Raw genomic sequence first — 20,064 nt, 5'->3', positions numbered from 1 at the left:
ATATGAATTTTTTTTCAGGGATTAAACTCCGACTCCTCGGAGAAAAGTAATGGATGCTTTTATTCACAGGATTATGTTTGAATTTAACTTGTATATTAGCTCAGATTACTCGAAGTAATAGAGCTAATAGTCATTAGTGCACAAACCTGGCATCTTCTGTTAGAAATCTCTTATATTTGAGCATGCCTGTACACAAATATTTATTACTAGTTTTCTTCATAATGTTAAACATTGCATCATTCTTGAATAATATTGGTATGCCCAAGAGCAAATGACATTAGTTTCCATACAGCAGCCATGGTGCTATAAAGGCTAATGACAGTGATTGACTGACCATATATTGATGGATCACTCAACCTTTATTTAATTGGTAAATATATTAGTATTAAAAATTTTGTTCATTCTCAACTTTGGAAAACTGTGTGCTGTAGAGGAAATGATGTAAGCTAATTTAGCAAGTTCAGTGTAGACCAGACCTCATTCTTTATTCCTTAAGTTTGTTTGGTACAGCCATTATGTTCCAAAAGGTTACTAATGTGACCAAGTGGCTCTTGGCGACAAAACTATGTTACTTTGGACCCATTTTTCGTTCTTTTTCAAATCCTTTTACTTTCCGTCACAAAACTAAACTCAACTGCATTTAAACCCTCCCTAATCTAAAGCATATTTAAAAGAAATTACCCATTTGATTCTCTTTATTGGGTTGACGATGTTTTTTTAATGATGATTCTTTTTAAAGCCGCCTCCTCTTTTTCTTCTCATAATAGTGCCTCAAAAAAATGAAATTTGTGTACTTTACCTCCTTTTCAAAATTATTTTATATTTTCTTTCATGCCTAGAGCATAATCATATATGAGTAAAGATGCATGTATCTGAAAAGAAATGCATATTTATCTATATACAAGTATACATGCAGTATATGTAAAGATATAGTATAAAGTAATTACGGTGGACAATGTGATTAAAACACAAATTTTTTAAAATAATAATGAAACTGAGTTCCAAAATTTGTTTATAAAAAGTGTTTTGAGGTTGGAATGGTGTTCATTCTTTAAAGGATTCCATGAAGCAATTCCCGCATAACTCCGCAACGAACTGTATTCCAAATTGTGCTTGAAGAGAGCTTTTAACTAAACGAAGATAATATTCAAACGCTTATCCAATGAAAAAGTTGTGATTTTTGGAATGACCTCCATCTCTCCAAGTGGGAATCTAATGATTTTTAAAATAAATATATTATCCCTAACAGGATTGCTTTCAACTAAAAAGAAGATTCAGCTTAAACAAAGCTCCAACATTGAATACGAGGGAGGGATTGATGTTGTTCTGTAATTTTGATTTGGTGGGTTTTTTTTATGATGATGTGGTCTTCGAAATGAGAGACAAATAGCGTCAAGAATGGAAGGCAAAGTTGGTATACACACGATTTTTAAAACTCCCCCGACTTTTTCCAGTTTTAGGGTCCATATTATACCTTAATTCCAACGAACTTCTACCTCTGTTCTGTTCTGTTTCCTGTCTGTAACGGAAGAGGAACTTCCCCCCTTCTCTTTTTCTTTCATTCCCTTCTCTCTGTACATTCACTAATATTATTTCCTTCAGAAACTACAACGGAAAAAGAGTTGAAAATTGGGAAGACAATTAAACTCCCAGATTTGGTTCTTCTCGGTTCTCATTCTGCTTCAGAATGTTGTAACTTCTGCGATCATCAATCTAATCTTAATGCTAATCAACAATTCTTGATGATGAATCACAGTTCGCTTAAAAACCGACGTTCCTAATCCCACCAGCTTTAGCCTGCTGAAAACATCCTCTTCCTCTCTTCTCCGACATCCCTTCCATATAGCTTTTCACCTCTGATTTTATCATCTCCTGCATCACCGCCATTAAATCTGCACTGAAAACTCCAAGCCCATTCTTTTTCTCGTGTGCCCCGCCACCGCCTCTTGTATCAAGCTGCGCTGCCTTTGTCAGCTCCGATGCCGCCATGTTTTGTATTTGAGCAAATGCCGCCATTAAAGGCGCCTGCGCTGTTGAACCACTTCCGCTGCGGTTCAAGCCGTCTCCGGCGCTGCTCGCACCAGGTAAAGACAACGAGAGAGACGTCGCCGGGTCTGTAGCGAGGGACGGTGCTGATTCTCCAGGAGGTATAACACTGCCGGTTCTGGCAACAGGGCGGTAGACGGTCGGAGACATAACAGGAACACTAGAGTCGCTTATATCAGATCCTGATGGACTCCCGGGGTTCATGTATAGCCCGTTGACGGCGGCGCCGGCGCTGACCGATTTCTTCATAGGTTGGCTGTTTGGATCCGCTTCAAAACCCTCATTCATCATCGACGAACACTTCCGCTTCAGCGTCGAATTCCAGTGATTCTTAACGGCGTTATCCGTCCGGCCAGAGAGAAGCCGAGCAATGGTAGCCCATCTATTGCCGAAGTTAGCATGAGCTCTGATAATGGTCTCGTCCTCCTCCGGCGAGAAGGGGCGGTGCTCCACCTGAGGAGAGAGCTGATTGCACCAGCGAAGGCGGCAGGACTTACCGGAACGGCCGGGAATGGATTTGCTGATGAGGGACCAGTTGCGTGGACCGTGCTTCTGAACCAGTCCACGAAGGGCGTCGTCTTCCTCAGGACTCCACGGACCCTTGATCCGATCCATCTCTTAACTGGTAACCGCCACGAACGATTAGCAATAGAATGATTCAAAAAAACATGAAGATTGAGATACCGCGGTTTCGATGGGTGTGTAGGAGGTCAGGTCTGTTTGTTCGGCTCGCTTCCTCTATTTCTTGTTGTGTAGGGTTACTGGAGCAGGAGACGGCTAGGAGGTGGGGTTCTTATAAAAGAGATGAAACGGGCAACCGAGTAAGCCGGTAGCCTCATTTTGAAGCAAATAAGAAACGTTCCGGTAAGTGCCACTACGGTTGCGATACAGCTGGCAATGAACACGCGTCGCGTTTTAACCTGCATTCAATTTTATAACAAAATCTCTCGCTTTTTAATTTTGCTTTTCTTTTATTTTTGTTTTTTCAGTTTCTTTCTGGAAAAACAAAAAAATGAAAATTGAAAAGGATAACGCTCGTCAATGGCGCGTGCGCGATACCGCGGCAAACACCTTGTGCTGCAACTCTTTCCGTGCCTCCGCCTTCAATAATTAACACCAATCCACCTTCAAATCCTCGCCGTCCACTTTTCATTTTTCAATTCCACGTGTGCGTAATCCCACTTGCCACGTCTATAATCGTTCCACCTTCATTTTGATCACCGGCCACAACAGTTTTGTTTTGTTTTGTTTTTTGTTTTTTGTTTTTTAAATTATATAACAAATTAATTACGATTTTTTTTAATTAATAAATTCATTTAACGCATAATTGAGGCCAAAAAGTAGTTTTTAAAAACATTGCCATTTTCACTCATTAATTACATACATGGTTTAATTACTGTAATTAACCCTTCATTTATGATTGGATTTTATATTTCAACTTTGTATTTTAGTCCTTTGATAAATCTTAATTAATATCTGAATATATGATTTGGTCAATTAATGAATAAAAAAGAATGTAAAAATATCTACCCATTTAATAAAGTTATTTTTTAAAAAATAGAAAAATGAAAGCCACATAATATTTGGATGGACTAAAAACAATGATTAAAAATTGGCTTGGTCCAAAGTAAGGAGTAGTCGCTCTCCCACTTTGATACTGAACTCCCATACCCATTGCATCATTTGGCTATTTCAACTATTATTCATTTAAATTAATTTCCTAAAGTTTTAAATTAATTAAACATTGTGACATAGTTATTAGTATTTATAAACTAATATTATTTTAAGTATAGAAAGGGTAATAGAATAAGAGAAGCTTGAGAGCGAAGATAAATGGGAGAGAGGTAAAAAAGAAACGTCTCTGACTCCCCCACTTTGACTCCTTTCGCCACCCTGTCTACCATTTTTAAGATTTTTTTATTTCTGTGGAAGCTTAAAAATTAAAAGAAAAAAGAGAAAGAGAAAGATATGATGATGTGGCACAAAACGACAATTAGGGACGCCGAATCGGGGAGCGAATAATTATTATTGCTGCATTTGTGTCAGTACAGCCTGTAAACCTTGGCAATATCATCACCTCCACCACTCTCCGGCGGCCACGTACTTAACTAACTTTCCCAACTTTTTTTTATCCCACCGACACCCGCCGGTGATGCTCCTATCGCCTTTACCTTTTACTTCTCTCTCTATGCTATTTTTTTTTTTCCTTTTTTAAAAACACTTTCAACTCGGTGCTAAATTTTAATATGTAATATTTAGCTTTTTTTCACACCTTTCATTGAATTTCACTCACTTTTTTACTACTTGTTTTGGTGTTTGTGATGTAGGAAATTAACAAAAGAAATTGATATTTTTTTTTAAAAAAAATATTAGGGTTAATCAATGAAGAAAATGACAGAACAATTATAGAAGTAAATGAGAGAAGAAAGAAGGGGAAAATGTGTCCACAAGTAGCCTCATATTATTAAAATATCTCTATACCATATATATTATTTGATTTTGCACATATCTTTGACTATAGCTCCATTTTTAGTTAAGATTTTGTGCCCATTGCTACCAACTAAAAATTTATATAAAGAGTTTATTTAAATTTGAATGATTATTATAATTTATAGAGTAAACATTAAAAAATATAAAAAGGACCAGTAACGGTAAGGTATGGAGGCAAGAAAGAAATGCGGAGAATGAAATAATTGGGGTTGTAAGGGTAATAAGGGGCAATACAGCTGGAAAACCTCCTAACTACTCATCCCCCACTTCCTCTTTACCATTTTATTTATTTATTTATTTATTTATTTATCTATTTATATTGTTATTGTTTCCTAACAACTCTCTCACGTGCTCTCCTCAACCGTACAGCGTACCCACGTGCGGCTTTGCGCCCTCTGAAGGCGGCACACCAACACACTTGCCATTTTCCTTTAGTCGTTTTGCCTTTGCCCACGAGGACATTAAAGTAATTCCTACCACCAGGGATCTGCTTGCCGTTTGGCACCGGAAAATCTTTGTATTCTAATATTATATATATATATATTTCTTTTTGTAATCAAATATAATAAACACTGTAATTATCTCCCCGGATCTTAAGCACCCCATCAACCACCACCATCATATCCTATTTTATTTATTTATTTATTTATCCTAAATCCAAACAACAAAATCATTGTCCATTAATTGGAATTACGGAAAAAGACACTACATTACAATTTAAATAATCAGGCTTCTTAAATTTAAGATTAAGTCATTTTGATACGTTTAAAATTTGGAATATTTGGTGGGTAAGATAAGAGACTATATTTGAAAAAAGAAAAAAAAAAAAAAAAAAAAAGGAGAGACAGAAAAAGGAATGGCACGTGGGAAGGGAACGGTCGAGGAGGCTTCTTTGCACATGTACGGAGTCGGTATGGGCAAGCAAAACCGTTTGACCTTTTTTCTTTTTTAAAAAACAAAATGTATTTAATTTTGAAGAGGGTGGTGGGACCATTTATTCCACGGCTTCCAATAATATGACGTCAAAATTCTGTGTGGACCACCGATATAGCAGCTACAGGCTAGCACGTTTATTTTATTTTTACCTGCCCTTTCTGAAATTAATAAATTAATTCGAAACACTAACTTTCCGACCAAATTGAGTCCCTTATCCTGTGCGTTCCGTTGGAGGTTTCGCAGATATTTCCCTCTCAGACCCTCGCTAAATTCATGATTCATATTTTTTCCCCTTTTTCTAAATTATTCTATCACGTCACGTTTACCATTTACAGTGGATTAAATAATTTATTCTTGTGAAACTAACATTTACATGCTTTAAAAAAAAAAAAAAAAAAACAGAAAAGGAAAAAGTTTTGAAGTATATACCACCAAATTCTGCAAATATGAAAGTATTTAATTATTTAGAAAAGTTAAGATCATAGCATGATAAATTGTATGATAAGCTATTATCGTAGCAGTGGACACGTGTGAAACGAGGATTCCTTCCTATCTACCCTGCCTTATAACGGACAAAATTCACAGTTGTATTTCTAAAAGCTGCGCGACACGCGTCGGATACAAAAACCACCACGTCTTCCATCACTGGATTGCTCAACCTCAGACAGAGGCGTTCCATAGCGTAGTCACGTCGGATTTTTCCATTTATCCTCCACGTTGTCACATTTCTAAGCATTGAAATTTAGAATTTCGAAAAAAATAATAATAATAAATTGCATGTAAAAATATGGTGACAGCACAACTCTTTGTAGTCTAACCGGTAGGAGGTATTTCCCAGGAAGGTATCTTTTAATAAAGGATAAGATAAACTTTCAAATGTGTGCCACTAAAATAAAACTTCTAAAATTAAATATAAATTAATTCATACAAACATTAGTAAATCTTGAATTCGTTTTTCTATGTTTACACTAATTTTTTTAAATTATAGTTTAAAATAAATAATCAAAGAAGGAATTATGTGTATAAAATAATATTATATGTTAATAATTGATCACTTTTTTAAGGATAATAATTGGTCACCATACATTTTGTTAACATTCTTTTAAAACTTGCTCATTATATATATATATATATTCACAAATTGGAATGTAAAAAAGAGAACAATTTTTTAAAGATAATTGCAATAGAAGTAAAAAAATGAGTTGAATGCATTTATATATATAATGAAAAGAGTGAAAGAGATAAGATTGGGAAGGCCACGTCATGTGATTCGCTAGCTGTAACGCATTCAGCTTTGGTGATTAAATGATATGTGATTGGGTAAAGAGGGTAGGAGTAGGAGGAGCCATAATGGACCTATTTATTAGTCTTCATTCACACAATTCTATATGTTTTTGCACAAATCTCTATACATTTATTTATTTTTCATTAAATTCATTTTGTATTTAATAGTAAGTATTTTAAAATTTCTTTTATTTTACTGGTGTCTCTTAATTTAAAAAATAAAATTATAACCACGAGCAGGATTGTGTGAATGCTTTATTGAATATTAAAAAGAGTCTGGCTTCTTTTGGGCCGAAGTCTGGCCCATGTTCTTCATCCTTCTGTGAATGAGTGGACCACACGTCGGCCCAAGAAGAGAATTGGGTATCAGTACAAATGGCGGTGGCTGTCTCCATTTCCAGGTCTTCCACCGCCACTTCGTTTTCGGATTTCCAGTTTTGTATTACGGTTTTTATGGGACTCTGATTTTGAATGTAAATGGGGTTGATGTTGATGGGCAGGGGAGGTGTATTTGTACGGAACGTCGGCGGTGGTGCGAGTGCCGGAGGATCTAGAGGAGATTGCGGCTACTCCAGAATCGATAAGCGTTGTAACGAGAGTTTCCAAGACTGTGTCGAGCCGAATAGAGGACAAGAGGCGGAATTGAAGGCGGAGTAATCTTGCTGTGTACGGACGACGATTTGCCGGCGATCAAATTTCATTACATTTCTAGTTTATATCCTTCCAAATGGTATAATTTTCTTTTCAAAACCCATATTTTAATAATTTTGAAAAAACCACGATTTATGTGAAATAAATAATAATAATTTAATTTGCATAAAAATTTCTCAAGTACAAAATACATCTTAATGGGCTGGCCCAAAAAAGTTACTGTTTTCCGGTGTAGTAGGGGGCCCAATAGGCCCATGTATAGGTGGGGCGACACCGCTCCTGACGGCGTGACGTTTCATTTTGAATTATTAGAAATCCCGCTCCTCCTCCTTTTTTAAATTCCCCTCCACAGGGAGCCGTTGGCAACTGACCCAATTCCATTGTCTTCGCGCCTGCAACTCCAGAGAGAAATAGCTTCACAGCCGGTGACAAAGCCCGACGAGTTTTTGTGGGAGAGATTCAGAGCCCTAAGAAATGGCGACAAACATTGGGATGATGGATTCTGCGTATTTCGTTGGAAGATCGGAGATCCTCGCGTGGATCAACTCTACTCTCCACCTTAATCTTTCCAAAGTCGAGGAGGTTCTCCCGAAACCCCTATTGCGTTACTTCTTTTGTTCGTATTTGTTCTGAGCTTTTTTTTGGAAATTCTGTTTATTTGACCCTTATTATGGATTCTTGAATTGTAGGCATGCTCTGGTGCGGTTCATTGCCAATTGATGGATGCGGCTCACCCAGGGATGGTGCCGATGCACAAGGTCAATTTTGATGCGAAAAGCGAGTACGAAATGATCCAGAATTATAAGGTCCTCCAAGATGTGTTCAACAAATTGAAGATCACCAAGGTATCCTTTTTAATAACCCCCTTTGGTATTATCTATTATTCGTACAACTTCACAGATTAATTCTGTTTCTGTAAGAAATATTCCAACTTATTATGATTTTGGATTGGGTTCTTTATATCTGCTCTGTACTTGATCTGCACTTAGTTACTGTCTTCCTTGCAATGTTGTAGCATATCGAGGTGAGCAAGCTTGTGAAAGGAAGGCCCCTTGATAATCTGGAGTTCATGCAGTGGATGAAACGTTATTGTGATTCCGCTAATGGAGGCGTTTTGCAGTGGTAATCTGGTCTATTACCTGCTACAATTTTCAATTAACCAATATTGAGTTTTTGTTTATAAGGGTTGCGGTAACCATGCTACTTTTAACTCATAATTACTTAATCTGACCCCTTTTGGACCTAACATGCAAATATTTGATGATTTGAACTATAAGTAAATTCACAATGGTAAACTTCAATGTTTGAAAAGTGATGATCATAAAGAAGTTAGAAGTCTGTTAATATTAGATTGTCAAATTACACTACAACAGTTCATATGTTTATGGTTCAATTTTGTTTTCTTTTTAGTTATAATGCTTTGGAAAGGCGAGAAGCATCCAAGGGCGGAAAGGACGCAAGCAAGAAGAGCACCACATCACATTCTTCTGCAAAAGGTTCAACAGCTGCTGCATCCAGGGCTCAGGTCTCTCAGAATGCTCGGAGAAATGAGGCATCAATGAACTCTGGAAATCAGGTAGCAAATGTTTCAAAACCTCCATCCAATGGAGTATCTGCATATGATGAACAGGTATCTTCTGAAGCTGCGTCTACTTTGATAATATGGACGAAAAGAAACTGGAGAGTACATATATACTTACTAATGTAAAATGCAGATCACGACGTTGAAACTGTCGATCGACAGCCTTGAGAAAGAGAGGGATTTCTACTTTTCTAAGCTAAGAGATATTGAGATACTCTGCCAGAGTCCACAGATTGAAAGTTTGCCCGTACTTGTTTCTGAAATTCTCTGTTTTGTATCTGCATTTTCTTCGGTCTATTAGAATTTCAAGCCCATGAAGTTGAGCATTTTGATTTCGTTTCTTTTCAGGCTGTAGGAGCTATAAGGAAGATACTGTATGCTGTTGATGATGATGCATCAGTGGTGGCAGAAGCTCAAGCGATGTTGTCCGTTCACCAGAAGGAAACGATAGATCTTTTGAGTCCAATAGCTGAAGTTTCTGATGAGAAGCTAAGTTTAGAATCCCAGAAGAGAAAAAGTGTAATCAATTTTGATGTAGACGTTGTTGGCATGACAACTTTGTCTCCCAGGCGGAGGGTATCTGATGCTTCTGATGTTCATTGCAGTGGGTCACCCCTTATGACATACTGATCAAGGCATTCTTTTGTAACCGTGCAATTCCTCAACTACTATAGAGTATAGTATAGTTGTGATTCTAGAGTTGTTCTTATGTGTCGTCCTGTTTGTTCAGAACGTTTTCATGTGGCTGTTTTTAATGAAGAATTGCTGAAAGACCCTGAAATGAAACAACCCAACTCTATGGGGTTTGCTCCTTTTCCTCTTCCCGCTAGCTAACGCTAACCCAAGAATTCGTCCAAGTAGTTCATATCAATTAGATTTAAGTTTTTAAATGTTTCAAAACCCCATTTTAATAAATATTCCACGGTTTGAATTGGTACAATTTGACATAAATATTTTTTATAATTCCCTTTTTTATTATTAAAAAAATTCCCTTTTATTTTCTTTTTAATAGATTTGAAAAATAAGAAACATGCAAATATATTTCAAAGTTTGTTTTTTTTTTTTTTTAAATTTAAATTTTAAAGTTTTGATTTTGTAGTTCTTTTTTATTAATTTAGCCTAAAAATAAAAAATAAAAACAAAAACATAATTATTTTAGGTTTACGTTTACCCAACCCGAAAACCCGACCCGAATGCCGGTCGCTTCTTCATTATCAACAGCTCCCTCGAAGACTTAGGCAGACTCCGCGGCGGGAACGCACCCACACTTTTCGCAGTTGCAGTCATACTTCGAATTCCGGAGCGTTTCCGATGGAGGACAAGATCGCTACAGCAGAGAAGAAGGTGCTCACTTTGTTCTTCAACCTGCCTTTACCATTTATGTGCTGTTACTTAATTTCTCCGCTGGGTGTGTATGCCTAGTATTTTGTGGAAGGCTGGAGGCGGCTTAAATCTGTATAAAAAGCTCTTCCCTTTTTTTTTTTCTTCTTTGTAGGTGCTTGTCGAGATGGTGCGTTTGACCCAAAAACGAGGAATGAGAGGTAGTGAAGGAGACTGGAAGGAGTTTCTTATCAGTCGTGACCCTAAGTTCGGGGCTAGCATGTGCGACCCGTCTAAGAGGCCCAATGATTTGTTGATTGCTTTTCTCAAGACATTTAGCAAAGAGGATGATTTGATGGTAACGAATCATTCTCTGTCTATCACAAACACTATGGGAAGTTTGTGTTATCTGCTTTCTCAACTCTTGTTATTTTCCAAACTAAGACTGACATAAATCACGTGTATGTTTTTGTTATCAGTTCTTGGATAAAATTCTCCAGTGTAACGAGAAGCGCAATGTTGTGAAGCAAGTATCGCAGAAAACTTCCGACAATGAATCACCCGAGCAGGTGGGGTTCTTTTTGCTGGAGGATCAATACCCACAGCGACGAATTTTTCTATCTTAGTTACTTATATTTGCTCATTTCAATATTTGTCTGAAAGTATTCAACATGTTTTCTATTGCACCACTTCCTTTGAATGTTCGTCTTATTAGCTATTTTTCCTTTCGTTATCATGCTACCTTTCCAATGCGCAAAACTTGTGACAGGTGATCTTGAGCTTGAGCTCTTTCAAGCGTATAAATGAAACCTTAATCTGTTTGTCTCGAATTATTGACATGCTCATTCATAGCATTTGGTCTAATTGTTCCAGTAATCATTATGCAAATCCATCGTTTACTAGTACTGTCAACTTATCCTAGTTTTTTATCGACTCTCCTTGTATTATTTTTATTTTATTTCCATTTGTTTGTAAGTTGTTCATTCTCTTGTAAATTTTCTTAACCCATCATTATGACTGTGCAGAGGCTGGTTCGGCTTACACTCGAACACCCACAGTATCCATTAGAATATTCATTCCCATCATATGAGAAGGTAGGATGTCAACTTCTGTTTTGTGCGCAATCTTTTACCTGTTTTGTTAATGGACTAATAAACTTTCCATTTTAATATATAATGTTTTCTATAGTTACCAAGTTATTGTGTATCTTTCTTGAATTGTGTTGATTTGTGGGTCTGATTTTGAAGGGATGGATTGTTACAAAATTCAGTCAAAAGTCTAAAGCACTGAAATCAAATGCAATATATGCCATTGATTGTGAGATGGTTCTCTGCGAAGATGGAACTGAGAACTTGGTGAGGGTTTGCATGGTGGATCGCGACTTACAAGTATGCTCTTGACCTTTATGTCTTCTTGTAGGCTCTATGCACACCTCCGTTTATACACACACACATAATGAAAAACAATGGTACTATATGTTTGCTATTATATTATATTTATGATCTCATTAGATTTTCTCAAACCTTTTATGATGAGTGTAGAGATCTCTCTGCAGGTGAAAATTGATGAACTTGTAAATCCTAGAAAAGCAATTAAGGACTACAGAACTGATATAACTGGAATTTCTCCGGGGGATTTGGATGGAATTACTTGTTCTTTGGTTGATGTTCAGGTATTTGAGTTTGTTTCGTATGAGGATGGTTCACTCTTGCTTGAACATGTATGATCTAATATTCTTTGTTCAAATTGTAGAGATCCATTACCAAATTATTGTCACATGGAACTATTTTGGCAGGCCACAGTCTGAACAATGACCTGCAAGGTAATCTAAGAATGATGATCAGTATTTGTTTTCCTTATATCCACCTCGTTTGATTAAATTTGTAATATCTTACTCAACTCAAACGAGGTTGCTATTGCAAAAAATTGGACCTTAAATTATACTATACTAATGACTAGCCGCCTGTTTTTTTTAACGGATACTATCTTAAGATTTTCATGTCCTCATACCTTTAATGTTTATTGACAGTAAAAACTGAATTAAAACTAGTCATGTATGGGACCTTCGAATGCACAAGCATATGGATTCCCATGTTGAGTATCCAAATTCCTTGCAAACAAATGGCCTCTTGAAAATTGTGTGTATTGCTTACCCTGACATTTGTTTATTCTCTGTCCTTTGTTCTTTTATTGCTACAGCACTTAAATTAGATCACACGAGGGTGATTGACACTTCATTTATCTTCAAGTATTCCAATGGATCTATCTACAGAAGACCTTCTTTGAATAAGCTGTGTAAGGCACGTGTAAAATACATGTTTTTCATAGTTCATGTTATTGAGTATTTTTATTTCTGCAAGGGCATTTATTTGCCTAATTGAGAGCATTCGTCTCTTATAGACATACTTTTTTTTTTTTTTTTTTTACTTTGGCAGTCTGTCTTGGGCTATGACCTTCGGGAGGAGGGTGCTTCACATAATTGTCTGGATGATGCTCGTGCTGCCATGAAACTTGTGCTCGCAAAACTAGAGAGTAAAGCTGATGATGTGATTGCTATAGTTGATGAGGATGTAAGAATAGGGATTTTCCAACCCAATCACAGTAGAGCTTATGTTTGTGCTCATATATTAATATTAGTTTTTCTTTATATACTGCAGACACCTCAAATTGGTATGGAGAAGTTATTTCTTCATCGAATACCGATTAATGTACCAAGTGAAGCATTAGCTGGAGTTATTCCTGGTGACTTCACCATTGAACTCAAGGTTGAGTATGCTACATTCAATTCATATGGATCCATAGATATACATTACTATTAAATTTTTGTGATAATCTCCATGCCATATACATAGTCAATAGTTTTGATATACGATGATTTCCACGAAAAGATCATGCACACAGTTCAGTACTGTAGGTTTAGGATCCAATACACTTTTGATGTAGCTTATTGAATGGGTCCTTTATGGATTAAGAAAGCTGGGCGGCTGGGGTGGGGTTGTGGTGCGAAACTATAAGTTGAGTGGCCAGGCAAGTTAGCACTTAGCTGAGCAGTTTAACTAGTCAACCAAATATCTATTGTTTAAACAAGATAATCCATTGTGCAGTGTCAATATTCTTCTCCACCTACCACCTTTTATCAATGAATTTTATGTTTTGACGATTGATTTTCCAACAGCCACCTAAGAAAGGTCAAGGGGGGGATATATACTCTGCATTTGCCATTTTTAAGAACCCCAAGGAGGCACGACAAGCATTCGAACAGATTGAAGGTAACCCAAATGAGGTAATTGTGAACGATCAAATCTCTATTTTTACGTGACATGATTTATTTTCTTCATTTGTTATGCTTTCCTTGTTCCCTTATAATACTGACAGTCTGACACTCTCAATACTATGCCAAATCCTCACCAAATTAGTTCATCATATTCCAAACTGGGAAATGGGGAAGAATTTGAGCACAATTGCCTGGTTGGTTTTACTGATTAAATTATCCACTCCTGCCATACAATCAGGACTCATCTGGGCGTCCACAAAAGCTTGTCAGGTTTCAACGTTCAGGGTCCATTGTTAGTATCTTTGTTCGCACAATGGGAGCAAATGATTTTGCTGAAAAAGTATCATCGAGAAAGAGAGACCTAGAGGTGATTGAAAACCTAGTAATGTCCAAAAAACAGAAGACTGACCAGAAAATTGAAATGGAGACAATTTCAAAGTCGAGTAGATGTTGCAACCATGTGGAGGAGGTTGAAAGGTTGAAGCAAGAATTGAAACAAAAGGAGGACTCGAGTCACTGTTGTGATCACTTGAAAGAGGTTGAGAGCCTGAAGGAAGACTTGAGAAGGAAGGATTATGAACTTAATATCCTGCGTAAAGCTATCACCGTGGGGAAGAAGGAAAACAGGAAGAGAGAAGGAAAGAAGTAAATTTTGCTCTGGATCAACTCTATCTTCTTCTGATTATTTGTTTACTTGGAAGGCATTGGGGAAGTTATGCAAAGACTCGGATTCAGGGTTGTAGATTATTTTGTCTCGGTTGTCTTTAATTTTGTTGAGGCAGAGTCTATCTCAGATGAAATGCATCAGAGAAGGATATAATCCAGTGTCATATTATATGTGTGACATATCAACCTCGGGTCACGTAGAGAGTGGGTTATATCGAATCTAGAATGTTACCTATTCTAAATGCATGACACCTCATCCATAATACATTCCTCCCGAACTAGCATTGTTGATGAATCCTGCTTAATTTACTCTTTCAAACCAACTACTAATTTAAATAATTGATGCTACATCATTCAACTGACGTATAGTATATATACTCTTAACCAAAAAGTCTATGCTTCAATGAAATCTACGATAAAAGCAGAGCTTACACGAGCCCAAGCATCTGTTAGTATAATAATAATAATGATGATAAAAAAAAAAAAACAAATCTATTTTAATCTATTTCACAATGAACAATTAAAATGAAAGGTTGGTATTGCAAAGTGCAATATGCTAAAATATTGACTTGGGGAGTTGCGAAGGGGAAGCGCCAAGGATCGGTTTAAAAAGAAAAAAGATAGAGAAGGAAAAAGAGAAAAAAAATTGATCGAGGGGAATCAGCCCGCGAACGACGGCCAGTTCGTCAACCCACCTTACCTTGGCAAATGGCTGAAGGGAGATAATTACAGATACATAGGAACGGGGAAATCAAATCTCGAGTATATAAATTGGGCGACGACGGTTGCCGATACTTTTGGGTCCTAATGGAAAGTGAAGCGGCTGGCGTTGGTCTCGGCGGCGCGGAAGATGTCTATTCTACCACTCTCTTTTCACGGTGGAGCCATGGCGTTTCCCGGCGGTATCAACACCTTCTCGATAGGTGTACCCCCTACATCTTCTACCGTTGGATCGCCTGTTTTTTCGTCGCCTCTATCTATGTCCTTCGGGTTTACCTCATCGAAGGATTCTACATCGTCTCTTACGGTCTCGGAATTTACATCCTCAATCTTCTAATTGGGTTTCTCTCGCCCCAAGTGGATCCTGAGATCCTGGATCTCCATGACGGCCCTGCGCTTCCCCTCAGGGAATCCGATGAGTTCCGCCCTTTCGTTCGTAGGCTTCCGGAGTTCAAGTTCTGGTGCGTCCAGGTTTCCGATTCGTTGCATTTTTTTCCCTCCCATTTTCAATTTGAGCCATCGCAGTGTCTTTTGATTGAATACTCTCTGATATAAATGTGAACCATGCGATCGGGAATTTGTAGTGTAATTACGAACTGTCGTGGTTTGCTTAAGCTTTAGGAGATGGGTAACTGTTGGATTGGAGTCATGAGCTTTATTAATGATTGGGGGTCGGAATTCTTCTAACTTTTCACCCGTAGTATAGGATTTGATCAAGATTGGTGCCTGGGATCTCTGGATGGTTTTTGTATTTGATATGTCATATGTTTGCTAAGTTTGTTCCCATTTAATTTTGAGCCCAGAATTTGACCTTTTCAAAATCTGACTAGTCGAACGAGATTAGAGTTGCAGCGGTGCAATCAGAAGTTTGTGGATATTCTATTTATTTGAACTTGGTATATGTTAAAGGGTTGCGCTTCGGGTTCTAAACTCCTAGCTAGCTCTTGAGCCATGTCATTGTCCATTTAAGAGAACCTTCTTTGCTCCCTCAACCCTGCGCCCAAGAAGTTATTTGATCAACATGGCTGTCACTTGTACATCATTGGATTTCAGAGGAAGACATTCAAAAAAAAAAAAATGTTAACCATGTATTTAATGATTTTAAAAGTCACTATCATATTGAATAATTTCTCTGCCCTCTAGAATTTGGAGATAAACCAAAATATAAAGAAAAAACCTTGGTTAGATTCCTTGCAACTTTAATCAAGCTGGTTGATACTTGCTGTAAATATCTAAAAGGTTCTGACCTATAGGTTAAGATGTATGACGTTTCCTATAAAAGATATTGTTTCAATTATTCAGCATTATTTCTTCATGATAGAACCTCGGGATTTTGATGTTTCTTTTTACAATGTTTCTAATTGTTTGCAATTTTCGTACCTTTGTTCTCAACCTTCATGTTCCACATTTATATTACTTCCAGCAGCATTGCAGCTATTGGATAGGATCGATCTTTAAGCTGTTAAACATTGAGTTTTATTCTCAAAAGCAAAAATATTCAGAAGAAAGTTTCCCGTAATGTAATATGATACAAATCCTCTGTTTATTTGGATACTGATGGCCTGTGTTTATTAAGGTTTAGTTTTAACACAATTGACTGCCTAATCTACTAACATGTTTTTTTTTTATAAAAAAGAATTTCTACCATCAAATTTAATCATGTAGAAAACAGATTCCATCATCTTGGACTGGGCTTTATGCTTAATGTGAATCTGTTTTTGAATTGCAATGGTGCATGCAGATTTTCAGAGTTTGTATTCAACAGTTATTAGGGACATTATAGCTTCCTCATCCGATAAGTTTTATATGCTTGTAGATCAAAATGACCAATGAAAGAAGAATGCTAACTTTTGGTAATGTTTCCTTCCTTTCCACTTTGAAGGTACTCTATCACAAAAGCCTTCTGTATTGCTTTTTTGATGACATTCTTCAGTGCATTTGATGTACCTGTATTTTGGCCTATACTTCTATTTTACTGGGTGGTGCTGTTCACTCTCACCATGAGGAGACAGATATCACACATGATCAAATATAAATATGTCCCGTTCTCTTTTGGTAAACAGGTATGTTCTCTGTTTTCATGGTCTTCTTCCATTCATCATGTCCCATGCAATTATTAACTAACGATGTTCTTTACTTCTTGATAGCGATATGATGGAAAGGGTGCAGCTTCGAGCGACACCAAAAGCCTTCTAAAGGATTGAAGTCTTTGGGTAGATTAATAGTAGTAATTATTTCTGTTAAGTAGAGAACTGGTAAACTTTATTTATTCTGCTGTATTCCTGTTCTCAGTTAGTTCTACATGAGGAGATGGCAGTAAGAGATAATTGTACTGAAGATAAGTTAGGCTGATCATCTGCTGCTGGTTTTTCATTTCCCCTGATCTTTGTACTTCTTTGGATGTTCCTGTGGAAAATCAAGTTTCGGGAAGATAATAGTATGATTTCTGAATTTTCCCCTCTCCTTGACAGATGATATCTTTCAGTCGTAAAGATTGAGAAATCACTGTAATCCCATTCATCTGTAGGAAAAGCTAATTTAACGTCTAATTTCTTTTGAGCTTTTACAAGTTCTCGTGTAAAGAAGCAGCAAAAGCCAAGCTTCTTTTGATATCGTGAAAATATTATGGGCATTATAGAAATAGTAGCCTATGAAAGAGTGAATCTAAGACAGCATTTACGCCATTAGTTCAATTAGATGTTACCACAAAAAAGACCAAACAAAGTCATCTCATCTGAGGTTCATGTTACTCTGAAAATTCAAAGCCATCTCCATCCACAACATAATCAAAATGAAAACTACTTTCGTATTACAAAAACCAATAACACAATTCCATCAGCTATTTGAACTGAGCTGGAAAACCAATCCAAGAGAAAAAGAAGGAAAAAAAAAAAAAAAAAAGGAGAAGAAGAAACAACTGAAAAACAGAAGCTTTTTATCTGATATGATAGAGAGAGGGGCAGGTTCTGAGTTGTGGGTCAATTTGGGGGCCTGTAATAACCGTAAACACCATAGAAGGTCTGTGCAAAAGTAAGCAACAGAAGAACTACTGCGGCAATCAAAGAGATGATGGCCCATGGATTGCTGAAGTAGTTGTGTTTTAAGGTTGCTCTCCAAGCATTCCATTTATGGTTGTAGTAGCGATTCACATCCTCGGACAGTTGGGAAAGGTAGCTAGCATTGATGTCGTAAACTACCTCTTGACAGAGACGATTGAAGAGCTCAGCAACCTCCTCATCACTGCCAAGCCAATGCTCTATTATCCCACAGTAATGGAGGTAAGCAACGTCTTCATGAGAGTCGATTAGATTATCCATGAAAACCACATAGGAGGTTATGTCATTGCTGCAATCAAGATGACACTGTTCGAACGCTATTAGATTCAGAAACAATGACCTTGTTCCGTCGTGAATCAATAGCCGTGGAATTTGCATAACCCCGTTATTGAAATTTATGTCCCAAAATCGATCAGTTTTCTTCTTCTGGAATCTGATCCCTGCGTCTTTCAGCTCTTTCACACAGTGTATCAATTGCTGCCTCCGTTTATCGGCCACCCGATTTGTATGAGACCGCCGTTTGATCCACACTTTTGGTGATAATTTCGGGCCTGATCGCAGTAGACTTTGCCGGAAAACGTCGAGGCAATGAAGTCCGCCTTGATAACCAAGCGGGTCAAAGGCGGTTGTGTTTCCGAGAGATGATTCTAGTTTGTTCAAGTTACTTTTAGTCAAGGGCTCATCATTTGGGGTTAATGGGTCGAAGAATCTGAGTGCCAATTCGGCTACAAGCCCTTTCTGGTAGTGGTCACCAAGCTGAAGCTCTAGCAGCCGATCCAGTACAAACAGGGGAAGCTGATTTTCGAGCATTATCATGTCCCTCTGGATTGAATGCATTGAGCCGCGCATTGCGAAGATTGGATCATTTCGAGGGTACCCAAGTTGTTTGAATCCTTCTGCAGCTCCTCTGAAGAGCTCAAGCACAAAGCAACCATCCAGCACCATCATTTCAACAAACTCATTGCTGCTATAACTGAACGGTCCTTCATAACAACTACGGGCTTTCTCTTCAAGTTCTTTCATGGCATCCAGATAAAGCTTTATGTCGTGCTTTGTTCTCTCTAGGATGTGGTGAAGCGATCGCCATTTATGGCGTTCCATTTGCCGGACCCGGCGCTTTCCATGGTGGTAAGGTCCCAAAGACACAATCTGAGGAACAACAGCTTTGTCGTCTCCATCTTTCAGGTAGTGGGGGACCTTGTAAATGCTGACCTTCGCCCACGAACTTTCTACTTCATCTTGATGTGCTTGGCCAAGCTTTTCCTTGATGGTGATAACCCATCCTGACTCCGGTGATTCCGGGTCTTCTTCAAGCTTCTGATCTTCATCTTCTATTATAACACGATGGGATTCTGAATGATTCTGTCTCTGCCCCTGAAGCTGGAGCTCTGATTTTTCTTGAGAATCAACAGAATTGGCTGAATTTGAGTTTATGACGGGAAGTCCAGATTCTACCGTTTCTCTGAGCTTGAGGGTGATCAGATACCAGCTCAATAACTCTTTATTGAACACAGCCACCATCTTGTGCACAGAACTGAAACTTCTTAGACTTCGATTGGCATTTGAAGAACTCTTATCCGTCCCCAGCAACCAAAGCACTGTACTTCGACATAGACAACGAGGACGTAATAATTAAGGTGAGAACGAAAATATCCAAATTATTAATGCTTTTTTAAGTTCCAAAAGACGTGAAGCAAAGGTGTAGATCATCAAAAACGAAACGGACCCATTTACTTGGAATGTCTATCTTCGATGTTTGGCGAGAATGTGATTTTCATTGAAAAATCAAATTGCCATTCTTTATTTCCAATTCTGTTTTCCGTTCTTCTTCTGGATTTTGATCAGAAGTGCACGATTCTCTCTCTCTCTCTCTCTCTCCTTTTACTTGTATTAGGATTATTATTATATTATATGCAGAGATGAAATTTCCCCTGGAATTGAATTATTAAGTATTGCCACCATCTTGCAGCCCCAAAGTTGACCCCAATGATGGCATTAGGTGGAAGCAATGGGCAAAATCATGAGAGGAAATTTGCTTA

At 37.6% G+C, this 20,064-nt stretch overlaps 5 protein-coding genes across 6 annotated transcripts; 3 read left to right on the top strand and 2 right to left on the bottom strand.

Moving 5' to 3' along the window:
- Positions 1 to 1,283: 1,283 nt before the first annotated feature.
- LOC111453300 (transcription factor MYB44-like) lies at positions 1,284 to 2,835 on the bottom strand. The gene has a single exon (XM_023094352.1). The coding sequence runs from the start codon at positions 2,659 to 2,661 to the stop codon at positions 1,762 to 1,764; it is 900 nt and encodes a 299-aa protein (XP_022950120.1). The 5' UTR covers positions 2,662 to 2,835; the 3' UTR covers positions 1,284 to 1,761.
- A 4,309-nt stretch (positions 2,836 to 7,144) lies between these two features.
- LOC111453299 (microtubule-associated protein RP/EB family member 1C-like) lies at positions 7,145 to 9,770 on the top strand. Its single transcript, XM_023094351.1, has 7 exons — positions 7,145 to 7,486; positions 7,760 to 7,989; positions 8,097 to 8,252; positions 8,423 to 8,529; positions 8,818 to 9,037; positions 9,123 to 9,236; positions 9,338 to 9,770. The coding sequence occupies exons 2-7, from the start codon at positions 7,882 to 7,884 to the stop codon at positions 9,617 to 9,619; spliced, it is 987 nt and encodes a 328-aa protein (XP_022950119.1). The 5' UTR covers positions 7,145 to 7,486; positions 7,760 to 7,881; the 3' UTR covers positions 9,620 to 9,770.
- A 425-nt stretch (positions 9,771 to 10,195) lies between these two features.
- LOC111453298 (small RNA degrading nuclease 3-like) lies at positions 10,196 to 14,544 on the top strand. Its single transcript, XM_023094350.1, has 12 exons — positions 10,196 to 10,333; positions 10,485 to 10,667; positions 10,789 to 10,878; positions 11,335 to 11,403; positions 11,557 to 11,697; positions 11,865 to 11,981; positions 12,062 to 12,131; positions 12,509 to 12,609; positions 12,745 to 12,879; positions 12,967 to 13,074; positions 13,485 to 13,592; positions 13,822 to 14,544. The coding sequence occupies exons 1-12, from the start codon at positions 10,301 to 10,303 to the stop codon at positions 14,230 to 14,232; spliced, it is 1,566 nt and encodes a 521-aa protein (XP_022950118.1). The 5' UTR covers positions 10,196 to 10,300; the 3' UTR covers positions 14,233 to 14,544.
- Positions 14,545 to 14,856: 312 nt separating this feature from the next.
- LOC111453051 (protein RER1A-like) lies at positions 14,857 to 17,528 on the top strand. Of its 2 annotated transcripts, XM_023093993.1 has the most exons (4): positions 14,857 to 15,430; positions 16,852 to 17,032; positions 17,117 to 17,182; positions 17,262 to 17,528. In XM_023093993.1, exons 1-3 carry the CDS (start codon positions 15,057 to 15,059, stop codon positions 17,171 to 17,173), a joined length of 612 nt encoding a protein of 203 aa, XP_022949761.1. In that variant the 5' UTR covers positions 14,857 to 15,056; the 3' UTR covers positions 17,174 to 17,182; positions 17,262 to 17,528. The 2 variants fall into 2 exon arrangements, with proteins under 2 accessions (XP_022949761.1, XP_022949760.1); XM_023093992.1 differs by having other exon boundaries at positions 17,117 to 17,528.
- Positions 17,529 to 17,707: 179 nt separating this feature from the next.
- On the bottom strand, positions 17,708 to 19,644 carry LOC111453043 (UPF0481 protein At3g47200-like). Its single transcript, XM_023093975.1, has one exon. It carries the CDS (start codon positions 19,544 to 19,546, stop codon positions 17,948 to 17,950), a length of 1,599 nt encoding a protein of 532 aa, XP_022949743.1. The 5' UTR covers positions 19,547 to 19,644; the 3' UTR covers positions 17,708 to 17,947.
- Positions 19,645 to 20,064: the final 420 nt, after the last annotated feature.

Source organism: Cucurbita moschata, unplaced genomic scaffold (genome assembly GCF_002738365.1).
Source record: "Cucurbita moschata cultivar Rifu unplaced genomic scaffold, Cmos_1.0 Cmo_Scf00015, whole genome shotgun sequence".
NCBI lineage: Eukaryota > Viridiplantae > Streptophyta > Magnoliopsida > Cucurbitales > Cucurbitaceae > Cucurbita > Cucurbita moschata.
Note: the sequence above shows the minus strand (reverse complement) of the source record. Positions and strands in the feature narration are given on the sequence as shown.

Bases quoted from the DNA above. Each gene is read 5' to 3' on its own strand.
- LOC111453299 (XM_023094351.1), top strand. From the start codon at position 7,882: ATGGCGACAAACATTGGGATGATGGATTCTGCGTATTTCGTTGGAAGA. The intron at 8,530-8,817 runs GTAATCTGGTCT...TTTTCTTTTTAG, and splicing joins AATGGAGGCGTTTTGCAGTG to TTATAATGCTTTGGAAAGGC. The intron at 9,237-9,337 runs GTACTTGTTTCT...GTTTCTTTTCAG, and splicing joins CACAGATTGAAAGTTTGCCC to GCTGTAGGAGCTATAAGGAA.
- LOC111453051 (XM_023093993.1), top strand. From the start codon at position 15,057: ATGGAAAGTGAAGCGGCTGGCGTTGGTCTCGGCGGCGCGGAAGATGTC. The intron at 15,431-16,851 runs GTGCGTCCAGGT...TCCACTTTGAAG, and splicing joins CTTCCGGAGTTCAAGTTCTG to GTACTCTATCACAAAAGCCT. The intron at 17,033-17,116 runs GTATGTTCTCTG...ACTTCTTGATAG, and splicing joins CGTTCTCTTTTGGTAAACAG to CGATATGATGGAAAGGGTGC.
- LOC111453043 (XM_023093975.1), bottom strand. From the start codon at position 19,546: ATGGTGGCTGTGTTCAATAAAGAGTTATTGAGCTGGTATCTGATCACC.
- LOC111453298 (XM_023094350.1), top strand. From the start codon at position 10,301: ATGGAGGACAAGATCGCTACAGCAGAGAAGAAG. The intron at 11,404-11,556 runs GTAGGATGTCAA...CTGATTTTGAAG, and splicing joins CATTCCCATCATATGAGAAG to GGATGGATTGTTACAAAATT. The intron at 12,880-12,966 runs GTAAGAATAGGG...TATATACTGCAG, and splicing joins TTGCTATAGTTGATGAGGAT to ACACCTCAAATTGGTATGGA.
- LOC111453300 (XM_023094352.1), bottom strand. From the start codon at position 2,661: ATGGATCGGATCAAGGGTCCGTGGAGTCCTGAGGAAGACGACGCCCTT.